General features: G+C 37.3%; 1 protein-coding gene across 8 annotated transcripts; it reads right to left on the bottom strand.

Moving 5' to 3' along the window:
* Positions 1-2,060: 2,060 nt before the first annotated feature.
* Positions 2,061-19,713, bottom strand: LOC132294219 (HVA22-like protein h). Of its 8 annotated transcripts, none has more exons than XM_059791993.1 (12): positions 19,514-19,713; positions 19,195-19,221; positions 18,879-19,001; positions 16,739-16,985; positions 16,068-16,154; positions 15,484-15,540; positions 14,688-14,768; positions 14,315-14,395; positions 13,992-14,087; positions 3,904-3,990; positions 3,603-3,680; positions 2,061-2,791 (listed from the first exon to the last, which is right to left on the bottom strand). In XM_059791993.1, exons 1-12 carry the CDS (start codon positions 19,558-19,560, stop codon positions 2,279-2,281), a joined length of 1,524 nt encoding a protein of 507 aa, XP_059647976.1. In that variant the 5' UTR covers positions 19,561-19,713; the 3' UTR covers positions 2,061-2,278. The 8 variants fall into 8 exon arrangements, with proteins under 8 accessions (XP_059647976.1, XP_059647973.1, XP_059647975.1 ...); XM_059791990.1 differs by having other exon boundaries at positions 14,315-14,371; positions 15,484-15,588; XM_059791992.1 differs by having other exon boundaries at positions 13,992-14,054; positions 15,484-15,588.
* Positions 19,714-20,475: the final 762 nt, after the last annotated feature.

Here is a 20,475-nt window from a genome sequence, read left to right on the forward strand (position 1 = left end):
TAAAATTTTAATAATAAATTAATCATTTTAGAAAATGATAGTTATAAATTTATATTTTTTTTAATGATAAATTGATAATAATAATAAAATTAAAATAAATAATATAAATAATATTTATATAAGAGAAAAAATAATTTAATAAAAATAGCTTAATAAGAAAGAATAAAAGAGTAATATTCTAGTAATTTTAGTTATAAGAATGCCGCTCATGTGGTATAAAGGATGGACGGTTGGACACGCATACTTTATCAATAAACAATTCTTAGCTTCTTTGAGAACTTTTATAATTTGGGTGTCACACGTGCTTAATAATTATTGCGAATAAAAAAAATAAAAATCATATGACTAAATCATACGTTCTTTTTGTACATCAGTATTCTTTTCCAAATACGAATGACATGATAATCTTCAAACAGAAGAAAAAAAATATTCAGAGTTGTTAATTTTCCTTTTATTAAAAAATTAATATTGAATTTAAAGAAAAAAGTTAAGGAACATATAGTTTGCACACCATCTACATTGTCATAATCACCTGCTCTCAATATATTCATGAGCAAATTCTCTAACTTTGCCTCTCTTTTTTTTTTCTTTTTTCTTTTTTTTGTTCTGTTATCATTTTTCTAATTATTGTGTGTGTTACATTGATTGCGTTGACTATTCAAGGTCTTAGATTTTCACTGGAAAAATTAATTTATAAGAAAAGCATTTCCCTAATGTCTTGTTTCCAGAAAATCTATTTACATTTTTAATAAAGCAAAACTCTGGTTGTGAAGGATTAAAAAAACACATTCTATTATATATCTCTAAACAACTCTTAGGCTCTGTTAGTTTGAGCTTAAATATTTTTCAAAAATTATTTTTTTTGTGTTTTTTGGTGTTTGAATGTCGTAAAATGTTTATGAAGAAAAAAAATATTAAAATCTAACAAAAATAACTTATTCATCAATTTTTGACAAATTATTTTACACGTCCCACCCGATAAACTCGACCTCAACCTAGACGGCTAGACCTATGTTAAAAAATTCTCAACATATATATTTAATTATTTACCATGCCATCTTTCGCACGCAATCTCAATTTCTATGGTAAAATACAACTCCAAAAACTTCTTCTTTACTTGTATTTGCGCAATGGAAGGATTTACCTAGTGGTTCTAGGGTACCCTTGGCAATGCCAACTTCTCAAAAGTTGTAGATACATAAATAAAGAATGTGTTTTGTATCTTTATTTAAGAAAACCAGCGAGATGTGTAATTGTGTAAACTCTTCAATAAAATAGTATCAATGTCTTCTACCATTTTCATCTAAACCATTTGTGTTCAGTTTTTTTTTTTTTTTTTTGATGATGCTTGGCTGTAAAATATTTATAAAGAAAAAAAAAATTAAAATCTAACAAAAATAACTTAATAATTATTTTTCAGTAACTAATTTTACATGTCCCGATGGACTCAATTTCAACCTCAACCGAGACGGCTAGACCTATGTTAATTACTGAAAATGTAAAAATAAAAAAATATATGTTAAACGAAAAAGAAAAATCTTTTTCGAGAAAAAAAAGCCTTTAATTTTTCTGAGATGGAAACTGTTGAATATAGTATATTAATGCTTCTCTCTTGTTTGATTACCAAGGGCGAATTCAGGTGTGGGCCAGCCCACAAAGAAAACAAAAAAAAAAAAAAAAAAAAATTATTACTAACATGAGACACTCTCACCCGTAATCCATAGCAAAAAATGTGTCATCTTGATGGCTTTTTTTAATTCTGAAAAGAAGTATCGAGGTAAAATGATCAAACAATCTGGTCAGACTTGACTTTTCATTATTTCACTCCATTACGACAAAAAAAATATTTAGTATCTCGGGAGTGCCAACACTAATAATAGGTTGTTTTGCATCCATTTGTCCTATGGTCTCGCCATTCACTTTAAATTGTAGAAGATACAACATTTAGTGGGGGTTATTTTCACTTTTTAAAACCCCTACTTACTTTTTTAATAAAGAAAATTCTAGTTGAAAGAAGAAATAATATTTTTTTTTTTTTTTTTTTAATTGACAACACAATGTCCATAAAGACATGCACTTTTTTTCTTTGAAACCACAAAGTCCTCGGTGAAGAAATAAAAATTCAATTTCCAAACATCTTCACTAAAACCTAAAATCAAGAGATTACATTATCTCCAATTTTAAACCTTTTTTCCCTGACAACAAAAAGGTGAGAATCAGCTACCATCCTTGTATGCCTGAAACATTCAAATCCATTTTAACATCATTAACCGAAAACCTAACCCTGTCCACCACCTGCACAGCCATACACTTCTTGAACCCGAGTCAAGTGTTTCCTCCCTTTAAGGTGACAGGCCATATCTATCTCTCCAGGGCACCTTACATTACAGATGTTGCACCATAATATAGACTGCTGCATCTGAGTACCAGCATTCTTTGGATTTCTCTGCTTGTTGCGCTTTTCAGGTTCTTGATTGGTTTGATCAGATTTATTTGCTGTCGTAGACGAGGAACCCTTGTTTTTATTAGTTCGCATACTTGCTTTCAGCTCCTCCCATTTCTCTCTGTGTTTCTTCCCATGAAGATGGGAATTCAAGTTTTTCTCACAGCTGCATTTCAGTTGACATAGAGCACAAGCCCATTCTTTCTGAATGTTCTTTGAAGTGGTTCCCTCCGGAAGTTTGTTCTCTCCACCACCACCAGCTACTGATGTTGCTGTTGTTTCGTTAATCTCCACAGTTGCATCTGTTTTCTTCTCAGCATGAGCAAGATTTTTCTCTCCATTCTTCACCTACATGCACAGGTGAAAAAGAGAGGTTTACCACATTGACTCACCATTGTTGCTTTCAGTTTTTTTGGGAAAGTAACTAACATACTAATTAGGAGATAAAGTGCACAAAGTGAAACGACATGATGCGTCAAAATAAGTGATACTAATCCACCTGTGGGGAAAGAGAATCAAGTAGTAGCTCATGCCAGTGAAAAATGAATGAAACTTGCAACAGGAGGAAATAAGAAAGTGAAAAAAAAATTTCCACAAATAATTCTATTTGATATCACATGTACAGCTCATTGCAAAAAGTGTAGTGACCTACGGGTTGTTCCAACAATTGAAGTTGAACAAAAGAGTAATGCTAATCTGAGTCTTCCGACTCATTACCGTCGGCCAAGGCAGGAAGGCTTTTATTTCTTAAAGTTTCAACTCACATTGAGCATAAATTCATAATTCTATCGTTATTCTCAAGACTGCCATGGAAGAAACTTTTTTTCTACTTTGCTTCATCTTCTAACCATCGACTCAGCAAATGTATGATATTAAAAAAATGTGATATGTAACTTTCTCATAATAGTCATCTATTTTTCTCATAATGATACATCACATTCAGGTGTTTATGCGAAATCAAGGAGTAACAGGTAACAATACCATTATTACCTTTCAAATTAATGATCTACCTTGCTACACAACATGCACACTGTTTACATCCATGAAGATGCTTAAACTTTATAAAATACTTATCATTACAAGCTGTTTCAAGTGTGTGACTAGCTAGGATGAATGCGCTTCCTCCAAAATGCGTGTGTTTTTGTGTGTGTAAAGATACCTTAGGGGCCGCAGCTGCTGCATTTTTCTCTGTTTGTTCCACTGCCTGTGGAACGTCGCCAAATATTATGCCCTTAGACTGCAGAGAAAGAGAGATTAAAAATGTTGTGTCATTTTCTCATTGCGGTCATCTGAATCTTTATTGTTCTTTTTCTTGCACCAAATATGCAAGACATTTTAGAGCAAAACTGAAACTGCTAAATTGAATTTCCCCACATTTTAAATGTTGATTTGTAATTGTTCCCAAAAATTGGAACACCTAGGTTTCTGATAAATGCATATGCGTGTGTGTGTAAAGACACCTTAGGGGCGGCAGCTGCTGCATTTTTCTCCGTTTGTTCCACTGCCTTGATATCTTTCTGAACAACAATAGGATCTTTGCCCTTAGACTGCAGAACAAGTGTCAAGAGAGAGAGAGAGAGATTAAAAATATGATGCGTCATTTTCTCATTATGGTCATCTGAATTTCTTTATTGTCTCCCTTCTGGACTAACAACTCAAACCCTGGAAGTTTCCGGTGTTTCTCATGCACCAAATATGCTAAACATTTCATAGCAAAATCGAAACAGTTAATCGCATTTCCCCACATTTGAAATGTTAATTTGTAATTGTTCCCAAAACTTGGAACACCTAGGTTCCATGTCTAAATGTGTGTGCGCGCACGAGTAATGATACCTTAGGGAACTCAACTACTGCATTTTTCTCTGTTTGTTCCACGGCCTTGACTTTTGCATTTGGAGCACTTTCATTTCGGTGGGATTTGAGGTTTTCACCCCAAAGTGAGGTAGGGGGTGTATTGAGTATTTTAAATCTATGATTCCTTTTAATTTTGTGGGTTTAGAGTGTATTGTGCATGCATATGTGTGTGTGAGTTGGATTAAAGTGTGTATTTAGTTATGTATTTATATGATATTATTGTTCTAATGATTCTTTAAATTGAAATTCATGTATAGCATGCTTTATGGATTCATTATTGTGATTATCATTGATATCCAAAGTGTTTACCCTTATGTATGTAAGTTTTACCTCACTTGAATTATTGTAAATTCATAGAAATGCTTATGTGACTATTTATTTACCTCTCTTATGGTATGGTGGTTTTAAAAGGTATGCTTATATTTCTTTTCTTTTTTTTTGATAAGTAAAATTTATTGAAGAACCGCTCAAAAGGGGAGCGGGACCCAAGTACAAAAAACAAGGCCAAAACACCTCAAACCTTCAAAGAGGCCAGAAAAACAACCAAGTCCTATACAGATCGAAAATCCCTTCCTGATACCCAACAGAAAAGAGTGGAAAGAATAGAGAACTTAAGCATAGCAATAGGCTTTTCCTTTCCATCGAAATATCTCATATTTCTCTCAAGCCAAATACACCACCAAACACAAAGAGGCGTAGCCCTCCAAGCGTCCCGAATGAGAGCCCCACTGAAAATCCTCTCCAAGCCTCAATCAACCCTCTAGTGGAGTTAGGCATCACCCACGGGATCTGTAATACCCCTAAGTTTAAAAGGATAGTCCTGGTATTTTAATTAATTATTTAATTTAATTTTTATTGGTTTAATTGTTTAATTGCTTGTTTGTTTGAATTAATTGTTATTATTTGAATTACTTGAATTAATTGATTAAATTGTTTTCTTTTATTATTATTTGTTTTTAATTGAATTATTATAATTGTTTAATTATTTAAATAAGCTAATTGGATTTAATTAGGATTGTATTATTCTGTTATGTTTCACATTGTGGCCGACTATAATTTAACTTAGGGTTTTCAATCTCTAATTCTAAGTGGACTAGGGTTTTCAGAAACACCTATATATATATATATATGATGTCTGTCTAGGGTTTACGACATAAACCACGAATAAAGAATATTGAGAGGCAGAGAGGGAAATTTGAGAGATAGACAGAGAGGTTCAAGGAGGACGGGACGGAGTGCTTCCGGGTTGAACCAAGAGCATCAGAGGAGTGGAACGGCAGTCTAGGAAGTGGTTGGAAAACTTAAAGACGGAGGTTTAAGATTTCTAAACTGAAATCAGAGGCAAGTCTTGTTCTAACTCTTTCCCCTAAACCTGTGTTCTGTGCATGCCTAGGTAGACTCCAGGGGTTTAATTAATGTTAAAACAAGTTGTTTATGCATGTTTAAACTATATTTAATTTTGTTGAATTAAACTGGGTTGCAAGTTCTTGCAGTTCTGTTAATTGATGCATGCTTTGTTTGAGTTTAAGTTTAGTTTAATTGATGACGTTGATGCATGTCGATGCTTTATAACTGTTCTGGGACATTGATTAAACATTAGAACAAGTGTTTAAAAGAATTACAGGGGCCTGGGTATCGCCGGAGGCGAGGAAGACGAAGCAGAAATCGCAAAAAGGCTTCAGAGAATGAGAGAGAGGGCTCCCAAAAGGAGGGAGCCAGCTCCCTCATCAATGGAACCGGCTCCAAGGGGTGTGAAGCCGGCTCCTAGCTGCATAGAGCAGGCTCCCTAAGTTAGGGAGCCGGCTCCCATGCCAAAGGAGCAGGCTCTCAACTTGTGAGAGCCTGCTCTCGCCCAGAATTGTATACCGTTGGTTTGCGTTGTTTGGACTGTGCAGGGTGTTTCAAATTCGTTTAAACTATTTTAACTGATGTATATGACTCCCATAAACCTGTGAAATATAGGGGAACAATAATTCATAAATGGATTAGGGATCGGACGGTGTAAAATTAGGGAAAAATCCTACATGTTGCACTTTAAATGTTAATCAGCTTACACATTGGAACTTGGAGAATTGTTTATATGTGATTCAATATTGATTAATCATGTTTAAACAGGGTTATAAGTATCATGGATTACTTGAAATTAACCATGCTTGTGTTGGAACAAATTGATATTCACCTTGCTATTTAACTGCATAAATTTATGGACAATTTGGAGGATGTAAATGCTTAGATTTATTTTAACAGTTTACATTATTGGAATATGATTTTTAGGCTCTATAATGAATGTCTGATATTGATATATATGTGTTAATTTATATTGATGCATATTTTGGAGAATTGTTGTAGAATATATAGTGTTGTTTTATTAATTATGCTATTTGGAGGATTGTATGCACCGGTATGGGACGGTGGCATACTAGAGATGGATTAGTTCAAATACTAAGTCCTATCTATTCTAGATTGAGGTATAGATTAACCATAAAGGTTAAGTCCTACTCATATTGGTGTTATGTCAATAAAATAATTGAATGATCTACTTTGGTTTCTGGATGGATTGTTATACATATATCATGCCACTATACCAGATGGATGATATTTTGTATTAGGAGTACACGGATTTTATATATTTATGTTATGGTGCCATGGTATGAGCTTGAGTCTCAGGACCATGGTTAGGGTGCGTATATTGCCTAGGATAGATAGCTGGACAATAGTTGTTGTGCCCTAGTAGGTCTAGGTACACATGACCACATTATGTGCGATTTGCATGGTATCTCTACTCAGGTTGAGACAGACCTATTGGACTAGTGAGCGTCCTATAATGTGTACTTATACATATATGGACTACTCTATTTATTGTTGAGCTATCTAGGATGTATCTGCATATCGGGTTTCTGTATGGATCGTAGTAGAATAGGAATTGCATGTGGGCCTGACCCACTCTCTTATTTTTCAGGTGCTCGTCAGTTTCAGGGTTAGAGCTTGGTCGTGCAGAGCAGATACATACACTCATTCCTCCGACTACATAGGATTACTTTCCATGTTTGGCTTTAGATTTTATTTCAGTTGTTTCAGTTTCAGTTTGGGATATTATTAGGGGTCCACAGGATGGATTCCGGAGTTGTTAATTAATGGAGAGTTTGGATTTTATTAATTTTAACTTTTGAGGATTTTATAATTAGAATTCTTTTCAGCCTTTATTTATTTATTTCTTGTTATTTCGATTTGTATTCTGTGTTCGTTTATATATTAATTGTTTGATATTCCCTCGGGTTTGGGCTTGGGCCTGATCAACCCATGTCTCGGATTCGAGGGGTATCACAGGATCCCAAACAACCCAATCATCAAGTCCCAACAGCCCCTAGCCATGCAACAATGCAGCAGAAGGTGATCAACAATCTCCTCATCATGCAAACACAAATAACATCTATTAATCACCACCTGGTTCCTCCTCCTCAAATTATCCTGATTTAAAATCCTACCCAAGACAGAAGTCCACGCGAAGAAAGCCACCTTGAGGGGGGCTTTGGATCGCCAAATAGACTTCCAAGGGAAAAAGCCTCCGGCGCCAACCGTAAGACACTTGAAAAAAGACCTCACCTTAAATCAACCTGAGGGTTGGGTATCTAAAGCCAACAATCAGGATCCCCAGCAGTGATCGTCTGACGGTACAAAAAAGCCAAAAACCGGGTGACCTCCTCAATCTACTAATCCTGGAAGTGCCTCCTAAACTGAACATCCCAAGTCAGTCTCCCGTTATCAAGATGATAACAGTCAACCACCCAGGCCTGCTTATGAGAAGCAATCTTGTAAAGCCGTGGGAAAACGAGCGCAAGAGGAAGATCCCCACACCAAAGATCCTCCCAAAATATGATCCTCCTACCATCCCTAATTCGAAAATGAACATGCTTACAGAAATCATCCCACCCCTTCCGAATGCCAGTCCAAACCCCCACTCCCCTAGGACCACAACCCACGAGAGAACACCACCCTCCACTGCTCTTCCCAAATTTATGAGCAATAACCCTCCTCCAGAGCCAACGCCTCTCCACCCCAAACCTCCAAAGCCATTTCCCAAGGAGAGCCTTGTTGAAAGGCAACAACCTCCTAATCCCTAAGCCACCCCTTCGAATAGGACAACAAACTTGCTCCCAACGAATCAAGTGAAGCTTGAACTCCTCCCCTCTTCCCCCCCTCCCCCGCCCCCCAAAGAAAATTGCGCCCCCTCTTCCCCCCCAAAGGAAATTGCGCCGCAATCTTTCAATCCTCTCTGCCACAAAGGAAGGAATCTGAAAGAGAGAGATAAAATAAGTGGGGAGACAAGAAAGGGTACTCTTAATCAGAGTGACCCGACCCCCCTTAGAGAGATATTGCTTCTTCCAACCCGCCAATCTTTTCTCAAATCTATCCACAACTGGATCCCAACTCCCCACACATCTCGAAGTGGCACCCAGGGGCAACCCTAAGTAGGAAATAGGAAAAAAGCCAGTGCGACAACCAAGAATCTGTGCCAACCTCTCAATCTCAGGAAACCTTCCCAACTGGCACAAGAACACTCTTATCAACATTCACCTTTAACCCAAAAACAACTTGGAACCAAACCAAAACACATCTCAGATATCTCAACTGATCCGTATCCATATCACAGAGCACTAATGTATCATCAGCAAACATCAAGTGGGAAATCTCCAACTGGCTAATAGCATCCCTGCCCACTCTAAAACCTCTCAAGAATCCCAACTCCACCGCCCTCTTAATCAATCTACTAAGGGCCTCCATCACAAAAAGGAACAAGAACGGAGAAATAGGATCCCCTTGTCTCAGTCCCCTCGAACTAGAGAAAAAATCGGTCGGAGCTCCATTAAAAAGAACTGAAAAACGAGCACAAGAGATGCAAAATATAATCCATCTCCTCCACCGCTTCCCAAATCCCATCCTCTACATCAAGTAAAGGAGGAAACTCCAGCTCACATGATCATACGCTTTCTCGATATCCAGCTTGCATAAAACACCCGGATTCCCACTACTCAATCTGGAGTCAACACATTCGCTAGCAATAAGAACTGAATCTAATATCTGCTGACCTCCCACAAAGGCATTCTGAGAATCAAAAATGACACCATCTAAAACCTTCCTCAACCTAGAGGCCAGGACTTTAGCAATCAACTTGTAAATGCACTCCACCAAGCAAATAGGGCGAAACTCCCTGACATCCAACGCCCCACCCTTTTTTGGAATGAGAACAACAAAAGTGGCATTCAAGCTCTTCTCAAAAGAGCCCTAAGCATGGAAAGCATGAAAAGTACCCGTAATCTCCTCACGGACCACCTCCCAACTCTCCAAAAGAAAACTCATGGAGAAACCATCAGGACCTGGGGCTTTATCCCCATTACAGCTCTTCAACGCGGACAACATTTCCTCTTCAGAAAACAGATCCTCCAAAACAGAACTTTCTTCACCCGATAGAGAGTCAAAATGAAGCCATGCGAGCAAAGGTCTCCAACCAGCTGATTCTGTGAACAATCTCAAATAGAAATCTGCAATACCCTAGCAAATCTCCTCCTCCTTACATATCACCTCCCCATCCATTCGGATTCTCCCAATATGATTGCCCTTTCTATGAGCATTAGCAAGTCTATGAAATTTTTTTGTGTTCTTACCCCCTTCCTTGAGCCACAAAGCTCTAGACTTTTGCCTCCACGAAATCTCCTCCAAAACAGCAATCTCGGCAAACTCCGCCTAACACTCCACCCTTCTAAATCTCAAGGAGTCCGACAAAAGTCCCTGCCCCTCAATCCGATCAATATCAGCAATCTCTGAAAAGACCCTATTCTTCCGCCAAACCAAATTACCAAAAACCTCCTTATTCCAAACTTTAAGATTGTTCTTCAACAGACGAAACTTACTTGCGAGAGAATGACTGGGAGAGCCACTCACACAATACCCCTCCCACTAGCATCGAACCCTCTCCAAAAAACCTTCAACTCGAAGCCACATATTCTCAAATCTGAAAAGGGATCGTCTACTACGCAACCCACCGCAATCCAACATCAACAGAACATGATCAGATAAAGGGCGAGCCAAAGTGGCCTAAACAAAATCTGAGAACTTCTCCTCCCAATCGCTCGACACAAGGAACCTGTCAAAACGAGAGAAAATAGGAGGAGAACAACCACTAGACCACGAAAAAGGACCACCCACCAAAGGCAAATCAATCAATCTCCACTCATCAATGAACTCTAAGAACGACTCCATTTCAAATGTCCATCTTCCCCCTGTCGACCTCTCAAAAGGAGAACGGACAACGTTAAAGTCCCCTCCAACACACCAAGGCATCTCCCATCGTCTACGGACCTCACCCAACTCCTCCCAAAACAAATGTCGTACACTGTCTTCTGTAGGGCCATAAACACCAGAGAATACCGAACGAAAACCATCCTCCAACAGAGAGAGAACGTAGGAAACAGAGAAGAGCCCCACCTAAGAGTCTCCCAAAGAAACCCAACGGTTATCCCACATGATAAGAATGCCACCTGCAAAACCAATCGCATCCAAAGCAATCCATTCCACAAATCCCCCACCCCCCCCCCCCCCAAGCTTCTCACAATCAAGTCTGTCATCGATGCAATCTTAGTTTCTTGAAAACACACAACATGCCCACCCTCTTTCCGAATCACCTACTTCACAACTTTTCTTCTCTTCGGGTCATTGAGGCCCTAGACGTTCCATGAAAAAGGCGTAGCTTCATGAGGAAACAGATGAAAAATCACTCCCACTCCTCCTTCCACCGTCCCTCACCCTGGACCCCTGTTCCTCCTTTCATAAGTGACGACATCAATGGGACTCCTCTCCTCCCTCTCCCCCACCTCAACCTGCAACCCATCCCTTCTACCCGCCCTCTCCAAAATCTGAGCATCAATAACCTCATTAAACAATCTCATCGCCTCATCCAACCTACCTTCAAACGACACACCCAAAAGAGAACCCACCTCTCCACCCTTCTTTCTCAACCACTCCTCTTCCAAACTCCCCTTACCCACACCAACAGCTGAAACTTCCATGCATTCCCCCTCCGGCCCCATCACAGCCAAAGGGACAACACAGTCAAAATCATCACCACCCCCTTCCCACTGAACCAAGCCCAAATCCCCTTCAAAGAAAGAACCTGAGCCTCCCTCCCAAGCATCGGAAGAGGAAAGGGAACCGCAGGCGTCCCAGCCTCCTCATCAAACAAAGAACTTCCTAAGATGCTCTGTAAGCCTTTCAATGTTAAATGGTCCCGCAATTCCTTCAAAAAAACGTTGGCTGTTACATCATCCAGCTTAATTTTCACATCCCTTCCCACACAAACAGTAACTCCCTCGCTACTAAAATCACACAGCCTAGAGGAGCCAAGCCCAAATTCACAACCTTCACCATGACAATCAACCGCCGGCTCTCCCTCAAGAACTGGGGACAAACATTGAGAACCCGACTCCCCCACGCCTTTATTCAACCCCAAACACCTTCGTGACTGAGAGGAAGAAGGAGAAAAAGGTTGAGAAGACGGTAGTCCATGTGAAATACTTGTTGTAGCGTTTGGATTTCTTATGATCAAATGAGTTATACCTAATGTCATTGCATTAATGAGTATGTCATGATAGTATTTGGACCTTAAGGCATGATTCATGTGGATGGCATCGCTTATGTGCACTTGTAAGGTGCAATGTGGTTACATATTGGTACATGTTATCTTGTGGAATTAGATGATGATTTTGGGAGATACCAAGGATTAAAATTTGAGAAAGTGAGGGCTCAACGCTCGCGGGTGAAACATGAGTTTCCCCATTTTATATTGGTCAATCGGTTGGTTTCCGGCAGGTTAGTAACCCGAGCACCGTGAAACATGAGTTTCCCCATTTTATATTGGCCAATCGGTTGGTTTTCGGCGGATTAGTAACCCATGAACGACCATTTATTTTAGGTGCATAGCACGGCTATGTAACCGGGAGTGTAGATGTGTTTCCCAGTTATCCTATTTATTGATTTCGAATCTTATTTTTTTATGGAAATGCTTATGTGGCTATTTATTTACCTCTCTTATGATATGGTGGTTTTGAAATGCATGCTTATATGAAGTTGTCATACTTCAATTATGTGATAAAAATGCCTATGTGATAGTATTTTGATTTCTTATGATCAAATGAGTGTTATACTTGATGTTATTGCATTAATGAGTATATCATGATATTATTTGGACCTTAGGGCATGATTCATGTGGATAGCATCGCTTATCTGGGCTTATAAGGTGCAATGTGGTTATATATTGGTACATGTTATCTTGTACAATTGGATGATGATTTTGGGAGATACTCGGCGGTTGAACTTTGAGAATGTGAGGACTCAGGGCTCACGGGTGAAACATAAGTTTCCCCGTTTTATATTGTCCAATCGATTGGTTTCTGGCAGGTTAGTAACCCGAAAATGATCATTTATTTTAGGTGCATAACATGGCTATAAGAAGAAATACAATATAGAAGAAAGATAAGAGAATTGTGTAAAGACTTGAATGAGATAAATCACTCATTCATATCTCTAGTATTTGTATATAAAAAGAGTACATGCTCATATTACAAGAAAGAAATTAAATCAAATCTAAATCAAATCACATCATCTTCTATGGCATATTCTATTCCATTATTCGTGGCTATCAAATCTCTATTAATATGGTAAATCATTCCCATAAATCGTAACTATTATATATGCTAACACTCCCCCTCAAGTTAGTGCGTGGATAACTGAGATGCCCAACTTGAAAAATGCATCTTCAAACACGGTCTTGCTATCACCTTTCTTTAGAATCTACAAATTGTAAAGTGCAAATCTGACTAGCGATGATTTTATCTCAAATGAAGTGATGATCAACAAATCAAAAATGTCTCCTCAGATCATAAACAATCAACAAAGTCTACTCATACTATAAACAACCAATCATGTCTCCTCAGACCGTAAACAACCAACAATGTCTCCTCAGACCATTTTCCTTCATACACATGTTTAAAACATGTAGTTGGAAGAATCAACAATATTTCCTCAGACCATTCCCCTTCATACATATGTTTAAACAATGTAGATGAAACAATCAACAATGTCTCCTCACTCCATTTTTGAATGGGTGGTGCCAAACTCGCAACGCCCTCATTGAGATTGAACCTCCCTGCCTACCCAATACTTCCCTGATGTGAATATTTATGCGAATGACTTACCATACTGTCTGCCAAGGCAGGAAGGCTTTTATTTCTTAAAGTTTCAACTCACATTGAGCATAAATTCATAATTCTATCGTTATTCTCAAGACTGCCATGGAAGAAACTTTTTTTCTACTTTGCTTCATCTTCTAACCATCGTCTCAGCAAATGTATGATATTTAAAAAATGTGATGTTTAAGTTTCTCATAATAGTCATCTGATTTTCTCATAATGATACATCACATTCGGGTGTTTATGTGAAATCAAGGAGTAACAGGTAACAATACCATTATTACCTTTCAAATTAATGATCTACCTTGCTACGCAACATGCACACTGTTTACTTCCAAGAAGATGCTTAAACTTTATAAAACACTATCATTACAAGCTGTTTCAAGTGTGTGACTAGCTAGGATGAATGCACTACCTCTAAAATGCGTGTGTTTTTGTGTGTGTAAAGATACCTTAGGGGCTGCAGCTGCTGCATTGTTCTCTGTTTGTTCCACTGCCTTGATATATTGCACCGCCTGTGGAACATCGCCGAATATTATGCCCTTAGACTGCAGAGAGAGAGAGTGAGATTAAAAATGTGGTGTCATTTTCTCATTACGGTCATCGGAATCTTTATTGTTCTTTTTCATGCACCAAATATGCAAGACATTTTAGAGCAAACCTGGAACTGCTAAATTGAATTTCCCCACATTTTAAATGTTGATTTGTAATTGTTCCCAAAAATTGGAACACCTAGGTTTCTGATAAATGCATATGCTCGTGTGTGTAAAGATACCTTAGGGGCGGCAGCTGCTGCATTTTTCTCTGTTTGTTCCACTGCCTTGATATCTTTCTGAACAACAATAGGATCTTTGCCCTTAGACACCAGAACAAGTGTCAAGAAAGAGAAAGAGAGATTAAAAATGTGATGCGTCATTTTCTCATTATGGTCGTCTGAATTTCTTTATTGTCTCCCTTCGGGACTAACAACTCAAACCCTGGAAGTTTCCGGTGTTTCTCATGCACCAAATATGCTAAACATTTCATAACAAAATTGAAACAGTTAATCGCATTTCCCCACATTTGAAATGTTGATTTGTAATTGTTCCCAAAACTTGGAACACCTAGGTTCCATGTCTAAATGTGTGTGCGTGCATGAGTAATGATACCTTAGGGAATTCAGCTGCTGCATTTTTCTCTGTTTGTTCCACTGCCTTGATGTCTTTCTGAACGACAATAGGATCTTTGCCCTTAGAAACAAGAGAGAGAAAGAGAGATTAAAAATGTGATGTGTCATTTTCTCATTATTGTTGGGGCACAGCAAAAGCAAAAGAAGAAAGACAAGCACACACCAAAACACAAGATATACGTGGTTCACCCAAAATCAGGGCTATGTCTACGGGAGAGAGGAGATTCGTTAGATATATTACAACAGTAGAGAATTTTTAACACCACACCATGCACACAAACTCTAGACCAAGTTCTCAGTGTACTCCACGAGACTCCCTCTTGCCATCAGTATTCACTCTTCCCAACGTGTAACTACATCTATGCCCATCAACTACAACTCTCATGAGGCTACATCTCTCAACTTATAAACTCTCAACCCTCAACCTAGGTATCTGTTTAAATAATCTCACACACAATTTCTTGTTCAACAAGGATTATAATTCTTTGGACCACAAGAGTTGTCTAACAAGAAATTACCTAATAAAACATGACTCTAAAATAGAAACCTAATTACACTAGAAATATGAGCCACAATTCCTAACAATTATGGTCATCTGAACTTCTTTATTGTCTCCCTTCTGGACTAACAACTCAAATCCTGGAAGTTTCCAGTGTTTCTCATGCACCAAATATGCTAAACATTTTAGAGCAAAATTGGAACAGTTAAATCGCCTTTCCCCACATTTGAAATGTTGATTTGTAATTGTTCCCAAAACTTGGGACACCTCATGATACCTTAGGGGCCCCAGCTGCTGCATTTTTCTCTTTTTGTTCCACTGCCTTGATGTCTTTCTGAATAACAATAGGATCGTTGCACACAATAGGATCGTTGCACTTAGGCTGCAAAGAGACAGAGAAAGAGAAATAAGGGGGGGGGGGGGGGGGGGGGGGGGGGATTGACTAATCATGGACTTAGTTCTGTTTAACTAGAAAAATAAAAAATAAAATAGGTAATAATAATAAAAAGATAAATACATCTTTGCACTTCATTTAAAAGAACTTTATGCGGATTCCATGATTAATTCAGACGATAAGTTTCCAAGTTATTCGCAACAGGGAAAGAAATTGTGTTAGCTTCATATTGTCCAAGTGCTCCAAACGCCATACTGCCAATTTTTAAATCCACTCACACATGACATCCAATTTTTAAAGGATGTGGACTACACTGTAGTACAAAGAGTCCACTGGATTCTTTTCCCTTCCCAACTCAGGTGTGTCTATCTACAATGCATCTAGCAAGATGAACAGACTCATAGCCACCATAATATATTGAAAGATTTAGAGTTTGTGGTTTTTAAGAACATAGTCAGGAACCTTACCTCGATTGCTGCGTCCACTTCTTTTTTCTCTGTATTTGCAACTTCCTTGATCTCTTCCTCATCATAACTAGGTTTTGTACCTTTTGACTTTAGAATAAATGTGAGAGACGTACCAAGAAAAAAAAAACAAGTACAAATGACTGTGACACACACACACACACACTGATATCCCTTTTACTACCCATATCTCAAAATTGTTATAAACCTATCAAGAGAGCCCTCTCATGACATTAACCATGAGCTCTCCTTGTTGATTGCTGGATTGAGAGATTTATTAAAGGAATCATTTAGCTTTCACATATCTCAAAAATTGTCTCAATCAAGTGGTTAATATAGTCATGACGTTTGTGATGAGAGGGCTCTCAAATTAGAGAACAAGCAAATATAATCTGAATATGCATACATGTCCATGCTATTGGAGAATGTGACAAGACATATGCTTATATATCAGAAATCAAGGTAAATCATCCTGTCAGGTGTGTAGTTGGATGACCAATTAGAGATACTAAAATATACTCCCATGACAAAATTTTATCCTATAAGGATCATTTGAAAAAACTGTACATGACATATTTAGCCTTCCTATGTGAAGTCTCCAGTAGTTTGAAATATTCCTCATCAGGCAAATTTGTCATCCCAATCCATGGCCCTCTTTCCATATAAAGGCATACCTTGCTTGCAATGAGTTTCTCCAAGGCTTCAGACCCATTCTCTTCAACATATTTGTCTGCCATAGCCAGAAAATTTTCCTCCTTGTGAGATAACTCCTTCAGCTCATTGAATTTGTTGATAACAACTTGTGGGTTCACATGACAGTAAGGACGAACATGGCACACATAAACATGATAGGCACCATCAAAGCGAGGTAGCACCAAATAGGAGATGGCCATGAGTTTTATGTAAGGCCAGAACGGAAGCCTGACATGAACAAAGAGAAATTTATTGCAAGTGAAGAGAAGAACATGAGTATTCTTGCTTCTTGATAGTTAAAAAAATATAAAAAAATTATCTCCTACTATTCCAAAATGACATAATCTTGTTAGTGTTTTAGTTGTTCCAAGATATGGAAATTTTAAAATTAGGGTAAAAGAAAGTAAATCCACTTTGTGCTAAACAATTACATACATATAGATGATATATTGAACTTTCATATAATATTTAGAACCCACAGTTGCATATGGCTTTGTTCTTACTCAAGGTGGGAAGTTCATGAAAATAGGTATGTTCATGAAAGGTGGTGAAAATGCCGATTCAAAAATGACACTTTAGTGCATATAAGTTGGAGGCTAGTCTGTATCTGATTACTCCTTCAAACACCTCAATTTGATGAGAGAGACACCAAGTAATGACCTTTCTTATGCAAAAAGTGAGGAACTCCAAAGAACATATATCAAGTACTAGCCAAAAGACTGCACATTAAGAGGTGTACAAAATGGTGAATTTTGATCAGATGATGTGAAATGAAAAAATGCTGCATTTTTTAGGTAGGAAGGAGAAGGGTTGATGTCACTTTCGGGAATGGAGACAAAAAGTGGTGCCATGGAGATTGGAATATGTTGCATATCTTTCCCTCTCTCTCTTCTTCTTCTTCTTCTTTTTATTTTTCCCCCTTTCATGTGTGTGTGAGTGTGTGGCAGATGGGCCTAGTTTAGGGGATGAATTCTGTGTTTCGTTTTTCCCCCTTCATGTGTGTGTGATTTATGCATATGCAGCCTTATATGAGATCCAAGTTAATTAAAGTTATGTTTGTAATGGAAGCAGCAAAAATTAGATGGGATAAGGAGTGAAAATGCTACATCCTTATGATGGAAAGCAAAAATGTTACAATTTGGGATGAAGGCTAAATATGCTGCATTTTGAAGTAAGAGGTGTTGCTCTTGAGTCTTGAAAATGGTATAAATGTAACATTTGAGATGCGTTGTAACTTGCCAAGTTAAACCGAACAATCAACAACTCCCAAAAGAAGTTTGAGCTTAACTCGTTTATCATGCAATTAAACTCAAGAAAGTATCTACTAGGAGCAATCTTGATCAGAACTTGCGTACTCTTTTTTTTGTAGTGTCAGAAATAAGTATGTTCATCTGCCAAGTTCCAGCCAAACTCAATAGGTCGGCAAGTTTTATTATAATATGATCAAGTCTGACTCGCTTATCTCATAAGAGGTCTGGAGCAAACCTCTAACTTGTCCAAGCTCTAGCAGCATGGCCTTGGTAATCTTACAATGCACCCTACGTTTGGAGATGTTTCCAAACATGTTGTTTTTTACTTGGTTTTCAAAAATGCTATATTGTGGGTAGGATGCCAACGGCAAAATTTACAAAATCGGAATTACTTGGTCATCATTTTTGTCCAGAATGATGCAGTAATGGCATTTTTTAAGTTAAAAGCACCTTCAAATACTTGTATCTGCAGAACTTTCAACTCATGCCCAGAGTAGCAAAAAAAACACCTACCATACATGTTCATGAGCCTCCAAGGCCCAATCATACCATCATTATAAAAGCATTGCTGGTTAACAAAAGATAACTCATTTACTAATGAACCAACTAAATCTGACCCTTCAACGAACTCAGCTCGATTCGATTTCAGCCTTAATCATGCCAATATTGTTGATCTTTCCTAGAGGTGTTCAAACGTATGTAAATTCTTCGAGTGTGCAAAATTGCTAGGAAGAGTAAAGCACAGTGGAAAAACACAAAGAACAAAAATGTGGGGAAGCATAAGAATGGTGCCTTCCCAAGCAAAATACAGTGGAAAATCAAAGAAAATAAACAAAGTCATATGTATGTAGAATATAATATAATTAATTACCATTCAATGGGTTTTGAAAAACCAAGTTCCAAGAGAGAAATTAGAGAGAAAAGGATCCAGTATGTGATCAACTTCTGCATGTCCGAGTTTGACTTGCCCTCAATAGCTCGAATTGAAGCATATCTGTTAAAGAACAAGTACATATATACCAATGATCATAATAAACCAATGATAGCCAAATGATATAATTTTATAATTTCTACAAAAAGAGTTAAAAAAAAAAAGTCATGCAACTTTACTCTAATGCCATCAAATACTACATAAGAGCATAGAGAGAGAGAGAGAGAGAGAGAGGGAGAGAGGGACAGAGACTTACAGAGGATAGCCCAGAGAAACTAGCGGCCTACAAGTAAAAAACATAGTAATGCGTTAAAATTAAATGATCTTACACACACATACTATGCAATATTATATATATAATAATGAGCATGAACTTGAAATGAAATAAAGAACAGCAGATCTAGTCCAAGAGGATCACAGAGCATCTAACATGAAATTTTGGGTCTTCGAAAGGAAAATAGAAATAGATAAACAAAAGCAGATTAATTGTTTGCAGGATTAAAAAAAATTAGTCATTTCTTCCAAAATTTTCTCATTTTGTGGTGAAAAAAAAAAAAAAAAGGTTAATACAATACCAAGCAAGAACATCAAAGCACGTTACTGCAAATCCTAGAAAACCCATCTCTGATTCCAATCTTATCTTTTTCCTTGGCCTTCCAATGGATTAAAATGTTCAGATTGTCTTTAGTAGTAGTAATACGAAGAGACTTAATAATTAAGAGAACACTTGACATGGGTGGACAGTGTACGGACAAAGAGAAACCGACCAATCGGTTTTTAGAAAAAGAGAAAAGGAATTTATGCAATAGGGAATGACCTTGGAATTCCTTAATTTACAAAATGACCACGCTATGCTGTCCTTTCGTGTTTCGCTTCAGTATAATATTCTCGTTGCCATTTTTGCCCTTCCATTTATGGAGTATTCCATAATCGGTATGGCACATTATTATTATTATTATTATTTTCATTTGTTATGTTTCTTCTTAAATTTTTTTTTTTTATTTCTAATTATTTCAACCCAAGTTAATTTTATTTCGTCTCGTTGTCCTTCACATTTTATACAAATTAATTTTTTTGTTTTCTCTTTCCAAAAAAAAAATAAATTTTTTTTTCTTGTTTCAGTAGTGCATCCGCAAACTTACATGATATATGTGTTTATATCGCCTAAACAAGCTTTCTATATTTTATTAAAATTCATTCCAACATTCTAATTTTAATTATAAGAATGCGGACTTGCTAATTTGCTGTAAGGGTGAACTCGCCCTTTTGCATGGACACACATACTTGTCAATCAACAATTCTTTGCTTTTGCTTTTCATTTCAAAATAATAAAAAAAACAGACAAAAACAATGTTTGCTTCCTTGAGAAGTAACTTCTTATGAATAGAATACGCAAATACCTTGTGTTTAAAAAAAAAAAAAAAAATCCTCAAATTTTTACAAATTGATCAAATAAGAATATTTTGTCAAAAGACAAAATATAATTTTTTTTTTTTTAAAAAAAAAAACTAATTTCTACATATTAGTGTAGATTACT

Source organism: Cornus florida, unplaced genomic scaffold, assembly GCF_030987335.1.
Source record: "Cornus florida cultivar Cherokee Brave unplaced genomic scaffold, ASM3098733v1 CherokeeBrave_3.0.0_Hap2_Chr02, whole genome shotgun sequence".
NCBI lineage: Eukaryota > Viridiplantae > Streptophyta > Magnoliopsida > Cornales > Cornaceae > Cornus > Cornus florida.

Bases quoted from the DNA above. Each gene is read 5' to 3' on its own strand.
- LOC132294219 (XM_059791989.1), bottom strand. From the start codon at position 19,560: ATGGGTTTTCTAGGATTTGCAGTAACGTGCTTTGATGTTCTTGCTTG. The intron at 14,396-14,687 runs GTATCATTACTC...CTGGTGTCTAAG, and splicing joins CAGCAGCTGAATTCCCTAAG to GGCAAAGATCCTATTGTTGT. The intron at 3,991-13,991 runs GTATCTTTACAC...CTTGTTCTGCAG, and splicing joins CAGCAGCTGCAGCCCCTAAG to TCTAAGGGCAAAGATCCTAT.